Source organism: Gracilinanus agilis, chromosome 1 (assembly GCF_016433145.1).
Source record: "Gracilinanus agilis isolate LMUSP501 chromosome 1, AgileGrace, whole genome shotgun sequence".
NCBI classification, from domain to species: domain Eukaryota; kingdom Metazoa; phylum Chordata; class Mammalia; order Didelphimorphia; family Didelphidae; genus Gracilinanus; species Gracilinanus agilis.
Genome location: NC_058130.1, coordinates 555,555,830 through 555,581,720, shown reverse-complemented (window position 1 = coordinate 555,581,720; position 25,891 = coordinate 555,555,830). Strand labels below are relative to the sequence as shown.

At 33.6% G+C, this 25,891-nt stretch overlaps 1 protein-coding gene and 1 pseudogene across 1 annotated transcript; both read right to left on the bottom strand.

The window, feature by feature from the left end:
• Window positions 1–209: 209 nt before the first annotated feature.
• Window positions 210–25,891, bottom strand: TWSG1 (twisted gastrulation BMP signaling modulator 1). The gene is made up of 3 exons (XM_044683138.1): window positions 25,777–25,891; window positions 10,860–11,126; window positions 210–413 (listed from the first exon to the last, which is right to left on the bottom strand). Exons 1-3 carry the CDS (start codon window positions 25,889–25,891, stop codon window positions 232–234), a joined length of 564 nt encoding a protein of 187 aa, XP_044539073.1. The 3' UTR covers window positions 210–231.
• Window positions 22,662–24,045, bottom strand: LOC123232561 (annotated as a pseudogene).

Genomic DNA, 25,891 nt, shown 5'->3' with positions numbered 1-25,891 from the left:
GCTCAATGATTTCCAAAAATTAAAAGGAAACTTAAAATATGATAGGAAAAAATCATTATCCAAATGTTTTTTTAAAAAGTGACAAGTACTTAAAATTCTTTATATCTTCTTTCCAAATTACTTGCATTCTGACAAAATAGGTATACTTTACCAACTGATAGCTTTCCATCTTATTCTTTTTAATGAAGATGATTTTGATGTGTGTTTTATTATTATAGAACTTTTCCTTCTTCAAAACATGCAATTCATACATTTGACAGTTTTACTGCCATAGTCGATACATTCTGGTCCAATACATTCGCAACAGGCATTATGAAACCAGCGATATTTAGATGCTCCCATGGATTCACAAGAGATTTTACACTGATGTATTGACATACAGTCATCAAAATATACCACAGTACACATGTGTTCTGGAAACAAAAAAGATACCAGATATCAGAGGGAGAACGAAAAATGAAAATAATAGAAAGCAATGGTTCTGTGTAATAATTACATTAACATTCATTTATCTTTTTTTGTTTTGTTTTTCTTTTTAAACCCTTAACTTCTGTGTATTGGCTCCTTGGTGGAAGAGTGGCAAGGGTGGGCAATGGGGGTCAAATGACTTGCCCAGGATCACACAGCTGGAAAGTGTCTGAGGCCGGTTTTGAACCTAGGACCTCCTGTCTCTAGGCCTGACTCTCAATCCACTGAGCTACCCAGCTGCCCCAATATTCATTTATCTTAATTATTCTAAGAAAGCTCCATGGATCTAATTCATTCAAATAACAATAAACATATTGCATGTTAATATAAATATTTTTTTAAATTTAGCTACATTTACCAAAACCAAAAAAAGTACTGAGAAGTAGCATTGCTTTACATAGTTGTGCACATTTCTTTAATGTCTGGCTTAACAGAAAACAGCTGCATTCTAATACTGCTTCTGCATTTGGTCTGATGAAGTAGTATGAAGAAAATCTGGCTTTATACAGATGTGTAATTGGAAAAGTTAGTATTTTAACAGACAAAAACATCTTAGTATTTTATTAAATAAACAACATCTCTGTATTATTATGAAAATAGTTTTGGCCTCAGTGACCCTTTTAGGAAAGTGGGTCTTGGGGATTTTCCAGGGTTCTGAGGACAATACTTTGAGAATTGCTGGTATAAACAGAAGATCCCATGTGAAAATTAATTGCCCAGGAGTTTCAAAGATTCTCCTTCAGTAATGAAAATTCTCGGTAACATAAAGTTTGGAATGTATGTGTAAATAAAATTAACACTTTAAAAAAATGCTGCTTAATCATTAACACTGACTTTCAATAAAATTTTTGGAAAACATTTTAAAAAGTAATTTTTATTGATATCTTCCATTAAAAAAACCATTATCATTGTTATCTCAATCATCTCTCTCTCCTAAAGAGCCTTCCAAATAGAACAAATGGTATTTTTTAAGGAGGAAAGAAATTAGCACAACTAAACAACACATTGAAAAAACTCAAAACACAGGTTTTACTATTGTGCTATAAGAAATGACAAACAAGGTGATCACAAAAAAACCTTTGAAAGACATATGAAGAGATGAAAAGTGAAGTGAGAGGAACTAAGAGAAGGTTGTACACAGTAGCAGAAATAATGTATGATGATCAACTGAGAATATTAACTATTAATAATAAGGCAAGGATCCAGGACAACTCCTAGGATCTCATGACAAAAAAAGGATATCCGCCACTATAGAAGGCATAGACAGAGTCCAAATATAGACTGAAACCTATCATTCTTTACTATTTCCTTCAAGAAATTTTCTTTGGTGTAAACAACATGTGTCTTATTTTACAACATGGCAAACAAGGAAATATGTATTATATGATAATATATGTACAATCTATATCATATTACCTGCCTTTCTTGGGAGGAGGGAGGAATGGGAGAGAGGGGGAAAAGAGACATAGATTTTTGGATATAGCTAATGTGAAAATTTGTTTCTCTTGGAAATGCATACATCATAATTATTACATATTTATAACAAATCACATGTACTATATTATTGCTATATTATATATAAAAATAAAAATAAATGGGACCTGATGTAGAGAGCCATTGGAGAAATAGGGTCAGGATAGGGCCTATTATCTGGATTCCCTACGTGACCAATCCAGGCTGAGGCAGTCTTTGTGTTTGGTCCTGGTCACCTGAGCCCTGAAAAGCTCTGATACCGGCAGGTAGATTAATCCAAAAACAACTTGACCCCTCCAAGAGGCTATTAGGAGTCATTTAGAGAAACAGAGTCTGTAATAGATGTTTTATCTGGATCTCATTACAAAATCATCGGCAAGTAAAACTGTGTGTATGATTTTTCTGCACTGCATGTCAGATGCAGATAGAATGGGCCATCTAAGATAAAAATCTGAGACTCCTCTTTTGATTCATTTTCAGATCCCTGCCTTTTCTCAATATTCTTATTGGAAAGCTTTGAGTCCTTAATCAGACCAGCAGCTACTGAGTTAACAATTCCTCTCCTTGATAATTAAGAGGCCTGAACCCTAAAAAATATTACTTAGATAAGCTGGAGCTGGACTTTATCTGACCAGGTGCAGTCCTGTAAATCAAGGCAGAATGCAATTAGTAAACATCTCTATGAAATATGTTTCTGCTCTCAGAATTAACCCCTACTAATTGGTGGTTGGAATTTGGCCCTTGTCCTTGTACCTATATCTCTACTTTTTAGACTTTAATGGATTGTGTGTGATTTGTAACCCTTTCACAGCTGTGACTCTTTGTGTTCTTTGTTTGAAACCAGTATAAAATAAACTCCAAAGCCCATAGAGGTTAGATCAGCTATGGCTAACCACTAGTCTGGCTGTTCTCAGTTTCTGTTTCCTGTCTTCAATCCGACGCCACTAAACGCCACTCAGGACCCCCCAAAATATAGAGAGCTGGCTCTCTATAACCTGAAAAAAGAAACAAGGTTTAAAAAACTGGAGAAAAAATTATGTTCTGTCTCTGGTGGAGGATATTAATTTTCATCATCAGTCCTTTGGAATTGTCTTGGATCACTGAACTGATCAGAGTAGCTAAATCTTTTACAGTTGATCAGCACTAAAATATTACTGTGCATAGTGTTCTCCTGGTTCTGCTCACTTCACTTTTCAGTTCACAAAATCTTTCCAAGCTTTTTTGAAATTATTCCCATTGTCATCTCTTACATTACAACACTGACCCTAGTAATGGTATCTCTAGGTCAATGAGCATGAATAGCTTTACAACTCAATGTATATTTTCATCTTGTTAAAAAAATAGCTACTGTTCTGGTAATATAATATTAGGCCTGTTTCTCCATGTTTCTATCAGTATTTAATTTGATTTCATTTTAGCCCATCTGGTTCTCAGCTAACATATATTACTAGGACCATATTTTGCTAAATTCATCCTTAGGCAACAGACACAGTCTGTGGCTAGGACCATACTCTTTCCTGAAAAAGTCTTTCCATCTTGATTATATCCAGTTTAACTTTTGTTCTAATGCCACAATCCCTCAGGGATGTGGGATTACTTCCATATTATGTTGAATATTAAAGTAAGACTTTTGCATAATATTTATGCTCTCATTGTTATCTCACTGTTTGGATAATGTTTATGCTCAGGCTTAGATCTACTACTAACCTTAATTTGGTGTGTGTGGGATCTCCAAACATCTCTTATTTATCTAAGTATCTATTCATCTCCTTAACTTCTTTTTAATTTATTTTTTTGGTTTGATTTATCTAGTTCTGGGAGGGAAAAATTAAAGCCTACCACTATTATTATTTTGTTATTTTTCCCACATGTATCTCATTTAGTTTTTCCTTTAAAAATCTGGATGCTTTAACATTTGGTACATACAGGTTCAATATTGATAATGCTTTATTTTCCATAGTAACCCTCTCTTCCAACATAATATTGTTATCCTATTCATTCCTTCCAGTTATATACATTTTAGTCACATCTAACAGAGATCATGACTGTAACCCCTGTCTTTCCTGGATCAGCTGCCTTGCCTTCCCTGGATCAGCATAGTATATTCTGCTCCAGTCCCTTCCCTTCCCTTTTTTGTCAAAAGCATTTCTTGCATCTTGATATAATATTATGGCTTGGGTTTTTGTTTTTTTGCTTTTGATATGTATGCTAATTATGCTTATAATTTTCCTAATGTTAAATTAGCCTTGCATTTTTAGTATAGACTCCACATGGTCATAGTATATGATCTTTGTGACATATTGCTGTAGTCTCCTTGCACATTTTATTTAAAAGTTTTTGCACCAAAATTCATTAGGGAAATTGGTCTATAGTTTTCTTTCTCTATTTTTGCTCTCCCTGCTATAGTTTACCAAAACTATATTTTGATAAGAAGGAATTGGGTAGGACTTCTCTATCCATTTTTTCAAATAATTTATCTAGTATTAGAATTACTTGATCTTTAAGTTAATGGTATAATTTACTTACAAAGCCATCTGGTCCTGCAGATTTTTTTCATAAGGAGTTCATTAAGTTTATTTACTTTTTTGTAAGATAAACTTAAGTATTCTATTTCCTCTTCTATTAATTTTCAGCAATTTCTATTTTTTATAAATATTCATAAGTTTCACTTAGATTGTCAGTTTTATTGGCATACAATTGGGTAAAATAGTTCCTAACAATGCTTAATTTTATCTTCATTGCTGCTGTAACTGACCTTTAAATTTTTGATGCTGGTAATTTGATTGTCTTCTTTTAAAAAAAAATCTAATTAAACTATTTTATTGGAGTTTTTTTCTTAATAAAAAAGCTCTTAGTTCAATGTTTTCCCCCTACTTTCAATTTTATTAATCTCTCCTTTGACTTTTCACACTTTCCATCTTAGTATTTAATAGGGGATTTAAAATTTGTTCTTTTTCTAGTTTTTGTAATTGCATACCCAATTCATTAATCTGCTCTTTTTTCTTTTTCTTTTTTTTTTTTTTAACCCTTAACTTCTGTGTTTTGGTTCTTAGGTGGAAGAGTGGTAAGGGTGGGCAATGGGGTTCAAGTGACTCGCCCAGGGTCACACAGCTGGGAAGTGTCTGAGGTTGAATTTGAACCTAGGACCTCCCGTCTCTAGGGCTGACTCTCAATCCACTGAGCTACCCAGCTGCCCCTCTTTTTTCTTTTTTCACTGAGGTAAGCACTTAGAGATGAATTTTTCCCTAAGTACTATTTTGGCTACATTCCACAAATTTTGACATATTGTCTCATTGTTGGAATTATTTTTAATGAAATTATTGGTTATTTCTGTGATTTGTTCTTTGATCCATTCATTTTTTAGGAAAAAATTAGTTTCTAAATAGTTTTTAACAATCTATGTTTTCAAAGTCTTTTCTCAAATGTAATTTTTATTGCATTAATGTCTGAAAAGGGCACATTAAAAATTTCTTTTTGGCATTTGTTTGTTAGGTTTTTATGCTCTAATATATGATCTTATTTTTGTGAAGGTGCCGCTTAATAGCTTAGGAAAAGGTATACTCTTTTCTATTCCTTTTCAATTTTCCTCAGAGGTCTAACTTTTCTGTTCATCTTTTCTCTTCTTTCTTATGGTTGGATTTATCTAAGTTTTACTGTCTATTTTTTCCTCTAACTCATTTAGTTTTTCTTTCAAGAATTTGGATACTGTGCCATGTGATGCATATATGTTTAGTACTGATATTATTTTACTCTATGGTACTTATCAAAAGGTTTCCCTGATTATTTCTTTTAATTAGGTCTACTTTTGCTTTGTCATCTTCACAAAAAAGGACCATACATTAGGGCATAAGAACCTCATAAACAAATGCTCCAGTCCCTTATCTTAACTGTGAACAATTTTCTGTTTCCAGTATGTTTCTGGTAAATAATATATTGTTACATTTTGGTTTGTAATTAATTATGCTATGCACTTTTGTTTTATGGGTAAATTAATCCTATTTCTACTCACAGTTATGATTACTAACTGTATATTTTCATTTTCTCTGATTTTTCTGCTTATCCTCCTCACTTTTATTTTTACTCTGTCCTGATTCAAAAGACTACTTTGCTTCTTACCACTACTTCATTTAATCTACCATCCCTTTGATATCCTGCCAGCCTTTCTCAAACCTTTCTCCTTCCAACTTCCCACTGGGTGAAATAGATTTCTATAACCAATTAAGTGTGCATATGTAATCTCTCTTTAAATCAGTTTAAATGAGTGAGGTTCAAGCATTGATTCCCTCCCATTTTCCCCTTCCCCTGTAAAAATTTTTCCTTGCATGCCTCTTTTATGTGAGACAATTTTCTCCATTCTTCTCTTTCCCTCTCTCCCAATGCATTCTCTCTTTCACCTCATCCTTCTATTATTTTTACTGACTCATGTCTCTGTCCTCTGTCTATGTAGATTTCTTTTAACTGTCCTAATAATGATAAAAGTTCTTAAAAGTTACATGTATCACATTCCTACATAGGAATGTAAAAAGTTTAACTTTATAAAATCCTTTATGATTTCTCTTATGTTTGTTTACCTTTTTATGCTTTTCATGAGTCTTGTGTATGAATGTCAGATTTCTCTTCAATGTTGGCCTTTTCATCAATTGAAAGTTAATTAGATACTTGAAATAAATGAAAGTTAATTAAATATCCATTCCATTACTCCCCTTTCCAAAAGAATTATTAATTAGGTTATTCTTGATTGTAATCCTAACTCCTTTGCCTTCTGGAATACCACATTACAAACATTTTTTATTGTGGTAGCTTTAAATCTTCTGTGATCTTGATTGTGGTTTCACAATATTTATATAGTTTCTTTCTGGATTATTGTACTATTTTTCTTGCAGACATAGGAGCTCTCTAATTTTGCTATAATATTCCTGAGAATTTTCATTTTGGACTCTCTTTTCAGGAGGTGATTGGTAGATTCTTTCAATTTTTACTTTGTCCTGTAGTTCCAAGATATCAGGACAGTTTTCCTTTGTAATTTCTTGTTTTTATATAATGTCTATGCTTTTAGAAAAAATATGGCTTTCAAGTAGTCTTGTTAAATTATCTCTCCTTGATCTAGTTTCCCTATTTTTTTAATGCGACATTCTGCATTATCTTATTTTTTTATTCTTTTGACTCTGTTTTATTGTTTCTTGATGTCTCATGGAGTAAATACCTTCCATTTGTGCAATTCTAATTTTTAAGGAATTATTTTCTTCAAGGAGGATTTTTTCTTTTTCCATTTCACCAAATCTGCTTTTAAAGTTTTTCCTTCAGTGAAGAGTTGTATCTCTTTCACCATTAGTCAAATTTTGTTTTTTTAAGAGATTATTTTTCTTCAATATTTTTGGTGCCTTCATCTTTTACCAAGATTTTAATTCTCTATTAATAATTTTCTTGTATTTCTCTCATTTCTATTTCCAATTTTTTGATCACATTTGTTTGATTTTTAAAAATGATTCCCCACACCCCCTCCTCCCCAATCTCTTTCAGGAATTCTTTTTGGGCTTGTATTCAGTTTGCATTTTTCTTTGAGACTTTACTGTTTTTATGTTGTCATCTTCTGAATTTTATCTTAAAATTTCTTGCCAAAACAGTTAACTTTTTATCAGTGAGGTTTGTTTTTGTGGTTTTGCTATTTTTTTCCAGCCTATTTCTTGACTTTGAACTTTATTATTAGATTGGGCATTCCTCACCTCAACAGGATGAAAGCATTGTCACTGTGCAACACTTTAGGATTTTTTTCCCCCCTTTTTATAAAAAAGCCCTAGTCTTCTGTATTAGAATCAGTAAGTATCAGTTCCAAGGCAGAAGAGTGACAAGGGCTAGGCATTTGAGGTTAAGTGACTTGCTGAGGGTCAAATAATTAGGAAGTGTCTAAAGCCAGATTTGAATCTAATCTAGGATCTCCTATCTCCAGGTATGGCTCTATCTACATAGCTGGGCTGAGCCACCTGGCTGCCCTTTGCTCTTCTGTTTTCACAGCTAGTTCGGGGATGAAGTGGGGTTTGTAAGTTTTTATAGTTTCCAAGGGGGTATGATATAGGAATAGGTACCATGTTCCTGGTCTACATTCTGGTCCTTATGCAGGAAGAGTCTCTGCTACCTTGCAAATATAAGAGGTAGCACTCTTTTCTGCTCTAGAACTAGGGACTCTACTCTCTTCATACCCTCAAACTGTGACTTAGAGCTCCTACTTTCTTATAACCACAGGACTCCTCTCTGCCCTGGGACTGTACTCCAGAACTGGGTAACAGGCAGTGGGGTTTCCAAATGGTATCTGGTCTTGTACTGTGTGCCTTCATAGGGACTCCCTGTAATCTTTTTCTGATTAGTTAGCCTTCTATCTCTGGGTGGCATGAGTTCCCAAAAGTGCTGCTGCTGCTATTTGTACCATTGCCTCCAAGGTTCATAGCTAGTGTTGTTACTTATTGTGCTACTGGCTAGCCCCCACACCAGTGTCAAAGTCTTCTTTCAACCTCCTAAGTTGAATGGTTTGGAAAAAATGCCTTACTCTGACCATTTGTTGATTATGCTGATACAGAGCTGATATGTTATTTTAAAGTTGTTTGAAGGAGAATGTTGGGAGAGTTTCGCTTGAATACTTCTTCTGTTTCTCCATCCTGGCTAACATGAATAGGGGAGTTGGGGGAAGAGTACCGTGTGTGTGTGTGTGTGTGTGTGTGTGTGTGTGTGTGTGTGTGAGAGAGAGAGAGACAGACAGACAGACAGACAGACAGACAGACAGACATGGAGGAAAAGGAAAGGACCAGACCCTGGAGCCATAAAAGTTCATCAGGAAATTTAGAATTTATGTATGCTATGTGTATAATCATTTTAGTTTTGTGATAGGGAAATGACGATTAAATTGGTATTTCTGAAAGATTATGAGAAAACTGTATGTAGGATGTTCTGAAGCAAAGAGAGTAGAAGAATGTTGACTAGTTAGGAGGCTATGATATTTCCTTGACAGTTAGAGCCAAGCCATATTCCTTTTTATATCTCCCTAAACCATTGTTAACATTTACTACATAACTGTTGAATAAATATAGTGGGATTAGAGTGGTGGTAGAGTGAGAAAAGGGATATTTAGGAAGCACTGGTGATTGGTGGTAGCAGTTGGTAACTGGGAGTAGAAGGGAAGACTCAATTTTCTAGACTGGGAAACTAGGATAGTTCTCATTAATAGAAATGAGAAATTAAGAAGAAAAGTTAGCCTTCCTAAATAAACTCCTATTATGTAAGGTCCATGGCAATTTATCCCACTTTGGGGAATATCATGTGTACAGAAATCCTAGTTAATATTTAATGAAAGAAGCTACTTATATAGTATTATGGCTTTCATATGGCTGAGATTTTTTTTCATGTTTTGGGTTTCCTTCATTGTCCCTTCAGATGAGCTCTCCATCTAAAAAGAAATTATGAGTGTAGGCACCACTAAGACATTCTTTACAGTGGCCTGTAGATAATTCTATTTTCAAAAGCATAAATGACTTTGCAGTTGAGATGGGAGATTTGATTTTCTATTTCTAGTGAAGTCTTAACTATTTTATAAAGTAAGTATTCTGTTTTTTAAATAAATGCTGCATAGGCTCTGGGCACAGTGTAGATAAGGTTTAAACACTATATTGATTTTCCAATATGTAAAAGGAAATGATATTTAATTACTTTTAGTACTATTATAGATAAAATGTTACTTATTGCAGTAGCAATACAGTTTGCATATGTTAGGAGACTATTGTGGAGCTGAGAATTCTTTGGGGGAAATAGTCCTATCTGCATAACCATTTTTTAAAGAGAAAAGTTACTTATTTAGGAAATGGGAGGTTTGTCTGGAAAAGAAAATAAACATCATATAAAATTTTAATTTGCCTTTTTGAATTCCACTGAAGGAAGGAGAGAAATTTTGCTTAAAGATCTAATAATTCTAGTAGTTAACATTGTTTTAGTTAGATAAAGTATTAATATCAATGAAGTAAAATGGCTATCAGTGAAGGGTAAAACCAAGCCAAAGCTAAAAAAGTTATATTATTTAAACATAATTTAAAATTTTGAGAAATAATAAATTATACTTTTTCCATGAGGTAAATAGTGAATTACATTGCAATGAGAAATCAAATTCTAAATATTTATTTGTTTTTCATATACAATGATGAAACTATATTCTTTGAGAAGCTTCTCTTGATTATTCTCTAAAGTCCCTTTCAAGGCTACTAAAAAGATTGCACCATTTTTTGAACTCCGGGTATATTAGTGATAAAGTTCAACTGTACCATTGATCATGGGCAGTTAGGCAGTGCAGTGGATGGAGTGCTGGTCTTGGAGACAAGAAGACCTGAATTCAAATCTTGTCTCAAGACTATTACTAAGTGTGTACCCTGGGCAAGTCACTTACCTATTTGCCTTGGTTTCCTCATCTGTAAAGTGGGGATGACAATAGAATCTACCTTCCAGTGTTGTTGAGGGTATCAAAGAACAAAAGTGTTCTGGGACACAGTAAGTACTACATAAATGTTAGTTATTATCTATTATTAATTTAATCTTTATTGAGCAATCTGTAGAGGAAGCAGGCTGGGATAAGGATTTGGTTTGTGGTGAGGAAATTTAGAACCAAATACAGGTCTCCTACCTTTTATCAAAGTACCTCTAATCACAATATTATGATGTTTTAACAAGTATCAAATGTCATGATGAAACAGTTCCTTAACTATTCAGGGACCATTTTAATAGAAAGCCAGTAATTATTTAAGACTCTAATTCCCAAAACAAAAGGATGAATGTTTAGCCTCTCCCTCAACTTTACTTCTAATAGTAATCTGCATGTGTGATTTATTGAATGGGTAAAAAGAAAAGATTTAACCTATTTAATTGTAAAGAAAACATCTAGTTACCTTTATCATTGGAATATGGTGAATGGACATTGTTGCTAGGAACAGACACATTCTGATGGTGTGGTTGGTTCACAGTTTCTAAAAATGAGACCAAATTCTCATGATGGGAAAGTTCTTCAGCCACCGGGAATGAAACAATGTTCCAGTTCAGCTGGGTGCCTCCTTCTGTTAGAGCACGGAACAGAGATGGGATTGGTTCATGAAGCTCTTCTACAGTGCTCTTTGAGGTGGGAGGTGTATCACTGTAATTTCGTGGATTGCACATACCTAAGAGGAAGAAATAGAGTAAGTGATTTGTTGAACCTTTTTTTTTTAAAATTAATGGAATATCAAGAATTTTTAAAGTATCACATTAAATTTCCAACATTCAACACTTGAATATCTTTCAATGTTATACTTTCAGAATTAAATGATACTTCTTTCTGTTCAACAATCAACTAGATTCCTTTCTTAACAGCTCAACACCTTTCAAAGGAGACTTTTACCACAAGGCTGAGTTTGACTCATTGACCAGTTCCTTGCACATGTAGGTATTAAATAAATGTCTGTTGAATCAAAATTTTAAGGCAAATGTACTCTTACTCTTCACCAATTATCTAATTAAAAGTACTAAAAGGTAAGACAAATTTGATTTACATATTTCCTAAAGTGATAGAAGGAGGAAAAAAGGTGGCAGAATCAGGGAGGAATGTTGTTTGACCACCCATTACTTATGTATTACTATGTGAGGTGAAGAGAACAGAAATGCACATAATGTCTGTGCATATTTAAAATTTAATACTTGGAGTGTGATAGAAAAATATGTAAACCACTTAAAGACAACTTTATTAAGGTTTAGGCTACCTATGTCACACAATGTGGTTTAAGATTATGTATAATGTATGTTTTGTATGATAATACACGTATAGCCCATATTGAATTGCTTGTGAGCCCCAGGAGTGGGGAGAGAAGAGGAGAGAGAAACAATGTGGATCATATAACTTTGAAAAACTGATGTGGGAATTTGTTGTTACATATAATTGCCAAAAGAAAAGATTATGTATAATGGAAAATGACTATTACATTATAAAGTACAAACTTAAATTCCTTGATTGTTCTGGGAATACATTAGGAGTTAAGTATTATTATAGATAGGCAACCAGTGGAACTTCATTACAATGGAGTTTTATGATTACTTGTATTTGGTTGTAATGTAATAAAAATGTTGCGGGGGGGGGGGTGATCTTTTGTTAGGCATGCCTATTAACTTGTCTTAAAGCCAATAGAATTTAAATTCAAAACAACCCTATGAGGAAAATTGATTATTCATTCCAGAATGTTTGCTCACACAAAAATTAAATTTCTTATTAGTTAAAAGAAAATGGGTCTGTGAATGACAAATTATACTCTAGAGGCCCACAACAGAGAGATTATGGCAATTTTGCTAGAAGTCAAAAGGTAGTTCAGAACAGAATCAAATACATATATTCTGAGAAAATGATTCTCTTATAAAATGAAAAGGCTGGGCCAAATGATCCCCAAGGTCCCTTTTGCAATGCACATAAAATCACCATATATGTGGTTTCAATATACTGATGTAAAAGCATAATTTATTTATTCATGTAATTATGTTTACTAATTATATTTATATGTTGATTTATTTTACAAACAAAGCTACAAATTGCTGTTAAGTTTAGGGAAGCTAAAACTCAATTTTCTTAAATGAAGTGAAAAAAATGACAGTAAAAGAAAGGAAACTATTATCAGTCTTACAATAAAACAAAAGTTTTATGATTTATGGAGTACATACTTTAAGAGTGTCAAGTACATATAGAGGAAACTAATTTCTTAAAACAGATTTTTACTGATGCTTTTGTTTTTACAATAGATTTCCTGCTGTATCTTCTCTTCCTCCCCTCGAAGGGGGAATCTCTTATAATAAAGAATTTTTAATTTTCAGTTTTTAAAAAGACTAGCTTTTCTATTTTGCTAAAGCCAAAAGTGTAGGGGACACTAAAAAAAAAAACCCAATCCTACTCTCACAGACTGTTTCTGACCAAAGTTAGTTTGTTTCTCCTTAAGCAACCTGATGGCCCTCCCACTTCCAGAAGGGCTCATCATATTAATATTGAGCTAGACCAACTTAGCCCACTGTAGTTCAGAACTCCCAAACACCAGCTTTGACCTCCCTGGTGGCAAGGTCTAAAGGAGTATGTCATTGTCCCCAGGGGGAAATTGAAAAAAATAAAAGAAACGAAAGTAAAAAAACAAAACTGATTGACAAAAACAACAAATCTGACATGATATATATTACACACTCACAAATACCTTTACCTCCAGAAGAGAGTAAGGGGAGGTATCTTCTCATATCTCTTTTTGGGGTCAAACTTTTTTTTTTAATAATTTTACAACATTTCTTTTTGATTATAGATAGTTCTTACAATCAAAATGTATAGTTTTCCTGACTCAGCTTATTTCATTTACATCAATTCTTGATAGTCTTTCTTCTATGTCAATTTTTTATAGCAGAGTAATATTTTATTTCAATCATACACCATAATTTTTTATTCCCCAAATCAATAGGCTGTACTTTGTTTCTAGTTCTTATTATTATACACACCCCAAAAATTGCTACTATAAATATTTTGTTGAATATGGAGCCCTTGTTTTTATTAATGAAATTCTTGATTCAAATACTTTGCTATTTTATTTGCATAATTAACTAAAGTAATTATCTTTTCTTCTGAATTCTCTACTCTTCCAAACTTCCTTGTTTGGTTCTGAAACCAACATACTTCCAATATCTCAGGTTTGTAATCCTGGTGTTAACTTCAGTTTTTAATTCTCCCTCAGCCCACATACTCAATCAGTTTACAAATTTCATTATTTCTACCTTAACATTTCTTGACTGTGTGACCCTGGGCAAGTCACTTGACCCCCCACTGCCCACCCTTACCACTATTTCACCAAGGAGCCAATACACAGAAGTTAAGGGTTTAAAAAAAAAAAACAACATTTCTTGAATTTGACCTTTTTTCTCTATTCAAATGATCACTTTAGTTGAGGCCCCCATCATCTTCAACCTACCAAGATTATTGCAACAACCTCTTAACTGCCTTCTCTGCCTTTAGTTTCTCACTACTCCTAATCATTTCATATACTGCTGCCTGTTGAAAACTATCCAACATCTCCAGATAATCTGATGACGGCGGCTTACGTGATAAGAAAGAAACAGGAGATTCTCGATTTCTGTCAGCTCATTGTTGCTCCGAGGTACAATGGAGTCACAAGTGTATTATATATGAAATTAAAGCTCTCTTTCACCCAAAAGCACAGGGGAAGTTTCACAGGTGCGCAGAATTGCAGTTTCAACATAGACAATACAAAGAGGCTTCAGAAACTTCAAGGTGTAGATAAGAACAAGGCTGAACTTTCAGCTGCCTTATTATCAGTAAGCTAAGTCTGGGAATATTTTGCTAGGTTGAGAAGCCCCTGAGTTTTTGTTCTTGGCTGTCTAAAACTACTTTTGAAACCAAGCACTTGCATTCCTGATTAAGGGGGAGAATGTTAAACTTTAGACTGCTGATTTGCTAAGAACTTAAAGCTTTCCAGTAAGGCTATTGCTTTCTAATAAGAAAAGGTGTGGATCATAAAAGGGGTCAAAAGAAGAATCTCAGATTTTTATCTTAGATAGCCCATCCAGTCTGGTTCTAATTTTATAGAACTGAAAGATTAACACACAGCTCTGCTGGGCTTCATTGACCTTCTGATGGGGTCCAGATAAAAATACCTATTTGAGACTCTGTTTCTCTTAATGGCCTCCCACATATGCCAAAGTATTTTTCCTCAAGTGCCTTTGCTACTCTAATAAATCCAGTGACTTCCTATTACTGTAAGCATAAAATATAAATTTCTCTGTTTAGATTTTAAAGCCCAATACAATTTGGCCCCAACCTATCTTTCCAGTCTCAATGGACATTATTTTCCCTCTCACACTAAGCAATATTGCCAAATTAGCTTTCTCTTGTGTTTCTCAACATGACCCTCCATCTCCCATCTTTGTGCCTTTGGGCCTGAATTGCATCCCACCTTACTTATGTCTCCTAGAAGCCCCTTCTTCTTTTCATATGCAGCTCAGGACCCATAATTGAAACAAAACCTGTTCCAATTCTCCCTCCCCCCCAACTTCCAGAAACTACAGTCCCAAACTACCTCATGTCAAAAATATTTGCATATATATACTCGCTTAATATTTATGCTATGAATGTTTTTTATGTACTTGTTATCTCCTTACTTTTAATGTAAGCTCATAGCAAGTAGGGATTGTCGCATTTGTTGTACTTGTATCTCTTAGAGCCTAGCACAGTGCCTGGTACACAGCAGGCACTTAATAAACATGTGTTAACTGACAATTCTAAATTGCTTTCACAAGTGGTTGGACATAGCTCCATCAACAATGCACTAAAAGAGGCATTAATTTTCATAAAAAGGTGTAAGGAAGGAAAAAGGAGTTTAATTTTCTGAGCCATGGTTGTGAGCAGTTTCTTCTTGTGACACATTTTTATAATCTTCATGGATTTCTGAAAACTAAAATTTTTTATCTGAAATAGGAAATCTTGCTATTATGTTGCAAAGAGGGTGTACTAGTCCAAACTGCAACCCTATACTATACTTTGCAACATTTGACAGTTGTTCTTTCATGTTCTGGTCAAATAGAATGGCCAAATTAATATCACTTCCTTATTCTGCCTCTGAATCCAAGAGAATTCTAGTAGCAATGAAATGGCTAGTATAACAATTCTTCCTTATTAACAGACTTTAATTTTAATTTTTTATATCTGTAAATCAAATAACCTATTAGAAATCTAACATTTCCTGTGCTGAGTAAATTTTTTCTATCAGAGGATATTATAAATCATGTATATCCTAGGGAGTTTCTTGAGACTCAGAGGATAAGAGATTTGCCAATGGTTGAAGTCAGTAGAGTAAAACCTTAAAATTTACAAAAGTAGTTCATTTTGCCATGGCCATCTGGAAAGAAATGACTGATTCGGATCTGGTGATTTTGATAAAGAAACTGACTAAACTTCAAAAATGATCGTCATCATGTGTGGTGCTCCTTATGCATCTATATGACTTCGAGATACTCAATTGTTATTGTTTTGGGGTTTTTCTTCTTTTTGTTAAAATTAGGGCTGTTGTGAGTCTTGGTTTTTTGAACATGTTCCATCCAGGCTGACTCTGTTTCTGACTTTCATAAAGAGTGATGCCCACAACTGAATGCAGTACTCCAAGGCAGAGTAAAGCAAATGTAATACTCTTAATGCAGCCAAGGAATAGCATTAACTTCTTTAGTTTCCATGTCACACTGTTGACTCAGTATTGACTTCTTTTAAGATTATAATTCAAATTCATTAAAAATTATTTAAAGAGGATTTCTCAGACAGATGCTTCTGGCTGCTCTAAGTACAACAAAGGTTGTTGTAAAAACAGTCTTCCAAGAGGCCACTAGTCAAACAGATGGGATTGTGGTTATATTATCAGAGGCAGCATATACTTAACTGACGCACCTCAACCAACCAATAGAAAAGCACCATTAAGAACACTGAAACTGAGTCCCACTTTTCTGGCTGTGTGAGAATAGACAGGATTTAGGATCCTGCCCCAGTGACTCTGTGGGCACCACAAAGAAGTAGTGTTAATATGAAATTTCAATTGATACCATAGCGACTTTCATTTTTCATTTTTGTTGTTTTTTAACCTTTCCCTCGTGGGTTTCCTTTTTACCTTTTTGGGTACAGCTGTAAAATATTTGGATACAGGAATTGTTGTGTTCTTTTAGAAAATTTTCATTTATTTAATTAGAATATTTTTCCATGATCCATGTTTTTTCCCTCCTCTCCTCCCTCCCCGCTCCTAGAGTTGATGAGCAATTACACTGGGTTTTACATGTATCATTGAGGAATTGTTGTGTTCTTCTTGCAGCCTTGATATTCAGGGTGGATTGTAAAATATAAATTTTTGTGAAATTTCAAAGATTAAGATTATTTTGATAACATTATTTATAGATTTTTAAAAGTGGTTATCACATGCAACTGTATGAGGGGAAAAACTACTGCATCAAAAAATAACTAACTTGGAATAAATATTTTGCATCAGTTTTCCAAAAAACAAAAACAAAAACAAAAACAAAAAAAACAAACCTTGAGAGTTTGAAATTCTTAACAGTGGATTTGGATTCCTTTCAGTTTTCTTAAGGCAGGATTATACTCAGTCCCTAATAACTTCCCTTCTAAAACTATTATATATCAGTTTCAGGGAGATAGTTAAGACAGATATTGAAATAATCTATGGAGATTTTGAACTAATTTAAGCCTGCACTGAATCATTGCAATCCTTGTCATAGGACAATTTCATTTGTGCGATTTGAACACCATAATACAGACATGCTTTAAAAAAATACTCAAACACTTCACTAATATGTTTATAATATTTGTGGAATGTATGATATAAACATTTCTCTAAAAGTCAGAAAGAACAATCAGATATACCCACAGAAGTGGGTCAGGTGTCCTCTCAAAGTCCTTGCTAACCTTGCAAATCTATAAACTGATAATACCAGTGAAATATATTAATTAAAGAATGCAATAAAGCTAAATTTAAAAAATCCAAATAAAATGAATCAAAGAATGGTCATTGCCTTGGTTCAAAGTCCTTAGTTTACCATAGCAAAAACAGACCATAATAAAATATTTACACTGATTCTGAACTCATTTTTGTGATAACTAAAACATGATTCCTCTAGGAGTTTTCAGTTTTCTAGTAGCAATTTTTGAAGATAAGAAGAGCTCGCAAAATCAAACAGTAGAGGAAGATGATCATAACGCATAGTAGATAAATATCTTGTTCAAGAAAACATTCCTTCAGTATTAATGGACAATGATTACAGTTTCTTTCTTTATTGGCATAAAAGTCTACAGTTAGTTTGAAAGAAAAGTTAGCTGGCAAAAACCATTAATTAATTATTAATTAGTAAAAAAGTAATTTTTTATATACTATTAACATGGCAATTAGATTTTGATGATTCCATAACAAAATGGATTTTTAGCAGCTGCCCTTGATGAAAATATAAATCCTTTAGGAAGAAAAGATTTCATTTCCATTAGGCAAAATCTAGTGACTCTGTCCTAGTAGCATAGTTCATTGTGTACTGCTTATCAGTTTTCTAAATCAAAACATAAATATTAAAAAGGGGCTCCAAATAAGCACATAAGATTTGAGTCTTATGTATCCTTTAAGTGCATGCCAGCCTCACAATTGTAAACATCTGGATTGACCATATGTTTTAAGCAAAATAGATTACAAAAAAAAACCATAAAGAATTAAGTCTTGGCATGCCAAATCTGACACATGTTGTCAATCAAATGCATCTTTTATAGTAGTGTCACTGTGAAGGAAACCTGAACTAAATAAAATCATAATATGCATAAATTTTCTTAAATAAATTAATTATAAAATATATTATGATAATTTAAAAAATGGAAAAGAATATTTCCAAATATTACATATTAACATGAAATAATGAATATACTGACTTTATATTTGTACAACATTCATACATATATACACAGATTTATAGAATACTTTATTCTTTTTTTTGGGGGGGTGGGTCTTTTGAAAAATTAACTTTATTTCATTTTCATTAATTTCTAATTTTTCTCCTTCCCATATGCCTCCAGCCTGAGAGAAACAAGATCCCTGTTATAAACATGTATTGCTAAGCAAAATCAATTCTCACATCAACTATGTTTTAGAAAAGCACAATCTGAACTCCTGAGTTCACTACCTCTATTGGGAAGTGGGTAGCATCATGAGTCCTCTGGAATTGTGGCTGGTTATTCTGCTGACCAAAGTTCTCAAATTTTTCAAAGTTGTTTGACTTATCAATATTGTTAATGATTATGTAAAACTATTTTTCTGGTTCTGTTCACTTCACCCTGCATCAAACTTTAATAGCCTTCCCAGGTTTCTCAGAAGCCATTCCTGTCACAATTTCTTAAGAGCACAATAATATTCCAACACATTCATTTAGCATAACTTGTTTAACCATCCCCTCAACTGATGGGAAAACTCAATTTACAAATTATTTCTACCACAAAAAGAGTTGTTAAAGTTTTTGTACATACAAGCCTTTTTCCTTTGATTTTGTTGAGTGTATAAACCTAGTAGTGGTATCACTAGGTCAAAAAGTATGCAGAGCTTAATAGTTTAGTTCCAGATAGCTTTCCAGAATGAACAGATCAATTCATAGTTCCTCTAATAATGCATTAATCTTTTCTTAGAGTTCCTCCAGTACTTGCCATTTTTCTTTTTTAAAAAAATCAACTTTGCTAGTCTAGTGAGTCAGAGGTGTTACCTCAGTTGCTTTAATGTGCATTTCTCTTCATTATTAGTGATTTAGAGCATTCTTTCTTATAGTTATTGAAAGTTTGCATTTGTTTTTCTGAAAACTGGCTATTCATAGCCTTCAACCATCTATCAATGGGGGTAACGGCTATTATAAATGTGACTCAATTTTTCTGTATACCTTAGAAATGAGACCTTTATCAGAGAAATTTGATACAAAGGTCCTCCCTCTCACCCCCCAGTTTTTTTTTTCTTTTCTTCTAATTTCAGCTGCACTGGGTCGTTTGTACAAGAACTTTAATTTTAGTAATAAAAAAAAAAGTTTTTTTAAACTTTCTGTTAACTTCTCTATCTCTTGCTTAGATATGAACTCTTTCCCTCTCCATAGATCTGACTATTAAGTTCTTCTTTGCTTTTCTAGTTTATGATTTCACCTTTTATGTATAAGTCATGTACTTATTTGCAGTTTGTCTTAGCAATTGTGTGAGATGTTAGTATGTACCTAGTTCCAGCCAGCCTGCTTTTTAGTTTTCCCCAACAGTTTTTGTTGAATAGTGAGTTCTTGCTCTAATCTTATCAAGCACTATTTGCTTCATTATAGCGTATACCTAAATTGTTCCACTGATGAATCTACTTCTTGGTCTGTACTAAACTGTTTTTGATGATTATGGCTTTTCAGTGTAATTTGAGATCTGGTACGAGAGGCCTACTTCCTTCTTTTTTCCCATTAAATCCTTTGATATTCTTGATCTTTTGTTCCTACAGATGGATTTTGTTGATATTTTTCCCTGGCTCTATAAAGGAATCCTTTGGTAGTTTGATGGATATGGGAGTGAATAAGTAAACTAATTTAGGTAGCATTGTTATTTTTTGTTATATTGGTTGGGCCAATTCTTAAAGGATCAATATTTCTCCTATTATTTATATGTGTTTATTTGTGTAAATAGTGTTCTATAATTGTGTTCATATAACTTCTATGTGTTTTGGCAGGTAGACTCCAAGAACTGTATACTGTGTAGTTATTTCAAATGGAATTTTCTCTTTCTAGCTATTCCTGTAAGATTTTATTGGCAATATACAGGAATGCTAATGATTTATGTATGTTTATTTTATATTTTGCAACTTTGCTGAAGTTAATTATTTCAAATAGCCTTTGGTTGACTCTCTAGAGTTCTCTAAATTGTCACATCATCTGCAAAAAATGATTATTTTATTTACCCTTTTCCAATGTTTATTCCTTTAGTGTCTGTTTCTTGTCTTATTGCTATCACTAGACTTTCTAGTCTTATATTCAATAGTAGGTGTGATAATCAATATAATTACTTTATATCTGATCCATTTGGAAAGGCATTTAGTTTACCATCATTTACAAATAATGCTGGCTCTTGGTTTTAGATAGATATCATTTTTTACAATATAGAAAGATCCATTTACTCCCATGCTTTCTGATATATTTTTAACAAGTCTGGATAGTATATTTTGTCAAGCTTTTTCTGCATTTGTTGTTATAATCATGATTTTTGTTGTTCTTGTTATTAATCTGGACAATTAAAAAAAAGATTTCTTACTGTTGAACCAGCCTTGCATTTTTGGTATAAATCTAGCCTGCTCACAGAATATAATCTTTGTGAAATGTTGCTATACTTTTCTGGCTAATATCTTATTTAAACATTTTCCATCAATATTCACTAGGTGTTATTGACCTATAGTTTTCTTCCTATTTTGACTTTCTAGTTTAGATATCAAGACCAAATGTGTACCAGAGAAGAAATTTGTTGTTCTTCTTTTCCTATTTTTTAAAACAATTAATATAATATCAAAATTGGTTTTTTAAGCATTTGATAGGAAGTGCTTATAAATTCAATCTGGTCTTTTAAAAAATTGATGGAATTAATTTGCAATTAGTTTTTTTAATCTGAGCACTTTATATTTTTGTAAATGTTCACTCATTTCATTTAAAATTTCTGATTGCAGAAGATCTAAGAACATAAAATTGGGCAAAAGATCTAGTAACTTCTTTTATTTTGTCATTAATGGTGAACTTCTCTTTTTCATTTATACTTGTTATGTTTTCTTCTTTTTTTTAGTCATTAACTAACGGGATTTTTTTAAACCCAGCTCCTAGTTTTATTTATTATTTCAGTGTGGTTTTTTGTTTTCAGTTTTTTTAATCTTTCCTTTTATTAACCTGGATTTCTATTTTGGTGTTTAACTGGGGTTTTAAATTTGTTCATTTTCTAGAATTCAAAAAAAGGTTGCATGCCCATTTCAATGATCTACTCTTTTAGTAACTAACAGGTTTAAGGATATAAAATTTCCCCAAGTTCTACCGTGGCTACATTCCCAAAATTTTAGTGTGTTTTTATTGAGTTGTATCCAACTCTTTGTAACCCATTTGTAGTTTTCTTGTCAAAGATACTGGAGTAATTTGATATTTCCTTCTCCAGCTCATCTTACAGAAGAGGAATTGAGGCAAAAAGGGTTAAGTGACTTGCTTAGGGTCATGTAGCCAGTAAATGAGGCATGATCTAAATTTGGTTCTTTCAGATTCCTGACCCAGCACTTTATCCACAGTACAACTTAGCTGTCCCATTGTTGTCATTACCTCTAATGAAATTAATGACTGTTTCTATCATATTCAATCATCTCCAGAGATCTATCATTTTTAAATATTCTAAATGTTTTTTCAAGTCCTTCATTTCTTTTGCATCTAGTTTTTTTTTTAGGGATTTATCTAGATCTGATAGGGATACACTAAGGTTTCCTACTATAATAGTTTATGGGAAGGTACAATTATTAGCTCCATTTTACAGATGAGAAAACTGAGAGAGTATTTAAATAATTTGCCTAGGGTCACAACCCCAGTTCTTTGATCCACTGATCCTTACATGGCAGGGTTTTAAGTTCCTTTGCCATCTTGGTTTTCCTACTTACTCCAGCTTGTTAAGATTTTTCCAAAAATACGGCACCCATGATCTCTTAAAATGAAGTCTTAGTTTCAGTTATCAAGATTTTTTAAACCTTCTCTTTTCACTTAAAACAAAAAACCCTCCAACAAAGAAACATGGTGCTACAACACAAATGACCACATTGGTATGGCTAAAAATATATCTCTCATTCTTATATTAATTTATCAGGAAGTGGTAGCATTCCTCATCAATGGTCTTTTGGATTCTGAGTTGATTTGTGTGTGTGTGTTAGACAGATTTTTGGACAAGTTTCATCCATTTAAAAATTACTGATTTAAAAACTAATAACTTAAAACTTCCTTGAAACAAATGGTCTACAAAACAGTTGTTTCCTCCTTAAGTTTCTATGATTCATTGTAATAAATTTACTAATCTTTTAGTAACTCAAATGGCTAGTTGAGACAAACCGTTTTGAGACCATTCTTCCAGTGGCAGGGGTAAAGAATATTTATTTAGCTTTCTAGACAGATTTTGTGACCTTGCCAGCTCCAGTAGCCTTCTTGTCATCTGCCTTGGTGACACCAACTGCAGTGGTTTGCCTCATATCACAAATAGCAAAATAACTCAGAGGATAATCAGAGAAGCTTTCCACACATATAGGTTTGCCTGGAACCATGTCAATAATGGCAGCATCACCAGATTTCAGGAATTTAGGACTGTTTTCCAGTTTCTTACCAGAACAATGATCAATTTTCTCCTTTAGTTCAGCAAACTTTCAAGCAATGTGAGCAGTGTGACAATCCAGAATAGGTGCACAGCCAGGTCTGATTTGGCCTGCATGGTTCTAGATAATGACCTGGGCAATGAAGCCAGCTGACTTCTCGTGGTGGGGTCATTCTTACTATCATCAGCCATGGCAAACATCTTTGACAGATATGCTCTTGACAATGAAACCAATGTTATTCCCAGGCATAGCCTCACTCAAAGCTTCATGGTACATTTTAACAGACTTTACTTTAGTTGTAACATTGACTGGGGCAAAAGGGGACCACCATGTCTTGTGGTACAAAGAAGTACAGTACTAATACTACTGGTCTTGGAGGAGTAGGCACAGTTGGATGAGATGATGGTAGGATGCAATCCAAGGCTTCAGGAAGTGTAGTTCCATTGGCACTGCCCTCCTTCTGAATGACTTTCCATCCCTTAAACCAAGTTGGATTAGAGCTTAGCTCTAGTATACTGTCAACATTCCAACCTGCAACTGGCCAAAAAGCTACTGTGTCAGAGTGCCAATTTTCTTAATATGGGTATTGACTTCCTTTACAATTTCCTCATAAATCTTCTGGCTGGTGGTGGTGCAGGGGAAGTTGGGGGAATCTACTTCACTGACACCAACAATCAGTTATTTCACACCTAGTATATAAACCAGAAGGGCATTTAAAAGCTTCGAAATCAACAACACCTGCAGTAACAACCAGGACAGCAGGGTTTACCTGAGATATGCCTGTAATTATGTTCTTGATAAAGTCTACATTTGTACAAGATGGCCAGAAGTGGTGGACTTGCTAGAGTATAGGTGTCCAAGGACTACAAATTAGTGAGTCTTTCCCTTGCCCAATTTTATGGAATTCTAATGATGGTTTTCACAACACTTATTTTTTGATGGCAAACCCACTGCCATTCTGGGCTGATATTTGTAGCAGCCAAAAATGAACATAATGTCTTCCCTAGCTTGTACATGGGTAGCTAATTTTTTGAAGTAATATTTTGGACTCAACAATGACGTCTACAAAATTTTGTTAAATGAAGCTAAGCTTTTTGTTTTAGTTTACTGTCACCTTTTCAGATGGAATACTGTAATCTAGCATATTAGCCAACCTTTCTAGCTTCATACTGTCAAAAACTTGATAAATATGCCATCTGTGCCTTCAATTATACTGGCTAGAATTCCAAGTGTATAGCTAACTATGATTTTACTTGTAAAATTCTCCTATCAAAACACAAGAAAATCTGAGAATGTTTTATTTAGTACTTATGTACAGAGCAATGTGTAAAGCTCTGAGAAAGATAAGTTTAGGTTTATAATATTTTGGCAAGAGAGAAGAACCTGAATCTTTCTAAAGTCACTCTAATTTAACTCCCTCAGTTTACAAAAGAGAAAACCACATTCTAGATAGAATAAGTTACTTCTTGCCTCCCTTCCCCTTCTCTATCTGACAAACGTCTTATGGAGCTTCACCTGGGAGATGAGAAAAAAAAGTCTCTGTACTTGGTACCTTTTTCTACTCTAGAGTTGACAAATTCCTGCCTCCTACAACCTATATAATTAAAAATTGTCTCAAGGGAGAGGGCCAGCTATGTGGCTCACTAAATTGAGAACCTGACCTAGAAGGGAGGTCCTGGGTTCAAATGTGATCTCAGACACTTACCAGCTGTGTGACCCTGGGCAAGTCACTTAACCCCCATTGTCTAGCTCTTACCACTCTTCTTGTATTGTAATGGAACCAATACACGGAATTAATTCTAAGACAGAGGGTAAGGAAGAGTTTAAATAAAAAGAATTATCTAAGGGAAAGTATTTTTCTTCTGGTACTTGTTTTCATTCTTTTTTCAGTTTAGTTCCACTTCTCTAGGCCCTATGCCCTTTCTGCTTATTCTTTCCTTCCACTATGAACTTTATTGTTAACAAACTCTCTATCACCCAAATTTCTACTATCTTCTGGCTCTCAAAGAAACATTACTTTCACCTGAAGATATTTCATTTCTTACCGCCTTCTCCAAAGTTGACTCTCCTTGCCTTATTTGCCCCCAAATAGACTGGGCTAAGGGGGATCAGTCAGTATATTCTTTGTTTTCCACTGCCACTTCCAGTCTTTCTACATCTTTTAAGCCACCCAAGTCTGAAAACCTTCTTTGCTTTCTTCTGTTTTTCTTTTGGGAGTCTATTATTAAACTCTCCCTTCTTCCTTACAAAAAAACAACAAAAAACTTTGTTTTTTGCTTTACATTTATTTTGCTTATTTGTTGGAGGGCTTTTTTTAAAAGGTTAGTAAGAAGAATTAAAAATAAATGCTTGCTATTATGTGTATATATATATATGCTGTTAAGTAGAAATGTTATGTGTGTGTATAATCTCAGATATTTAATAGCTATGTAAATATTACAAATAATTTAAAGTCGCTCCCAAAATATAAACAATCAAGAAAAACAGATTGCTAAAATGATTGTTACTGAGTATGTGTCTCATTTTGCATTGAGTCCATCACTTCTCCATGAGAAGGTGGGTATCACACTTCATCATTGGTGCTCTGGAATTATGGTTGGTTAGTTACTGAAATGATCAGAATCCTTACATCTTCCAAAGATCATCTGTTATCTATCTCTATAACAAATAAGGCAAAAGAAAAGCTAAAGCCTGAAAGTTTGAGTTTTATGGAATGACTTTTAAGTAGTATATTTCTGAATACTGGAAAAATTGACTGAGACTGTAGACTCTCAACTAAAGAAGCCTTTTAGTTTTACTTATAAGGTAAGGAACATGAACTAAAAAAACTCGTACTTTCTTCCAAACCAAAATATTGTGACATTAACAATATCAATAAAAAAAACAAATATCAACTTACCAACACAATCACAGCACTCATCCCAAAGAGTGCCCAGACAAAGCATACACTCCTTACAACATGAACAATTTCCTTCACCAGGTCGACACTGACAAAGCTCCTGGTAATAGAACAT

What these genes read in the sequence shown, in the direction of transcription:
- TWSG1 (XM_044683138.1), bottom strand. Translation starts at nt 25,891, where the DNA reads ATGTTCTATTACCAGGAGCTTTGTCAGTGTCGACCTGGTGAAGGAAAT. An exon ending in TGAGTGCTGTGATTGTGTTG is followed by an intron (nt 11,127 to 25,776) that starts GTAAGTTGATAT and finishes TCTTCCTCTTAG; the next exon opens with GTATGTGCAATCCACGAAAT. An exon ending in ACCATATTCCAATGATAAAG is followed by an intron (nt 414 to 10,859) that starts GTAACTAGATGT and finishes TTTTGTTTCCAG; the next exon opens with AACACATGTGTACTGTGGTA.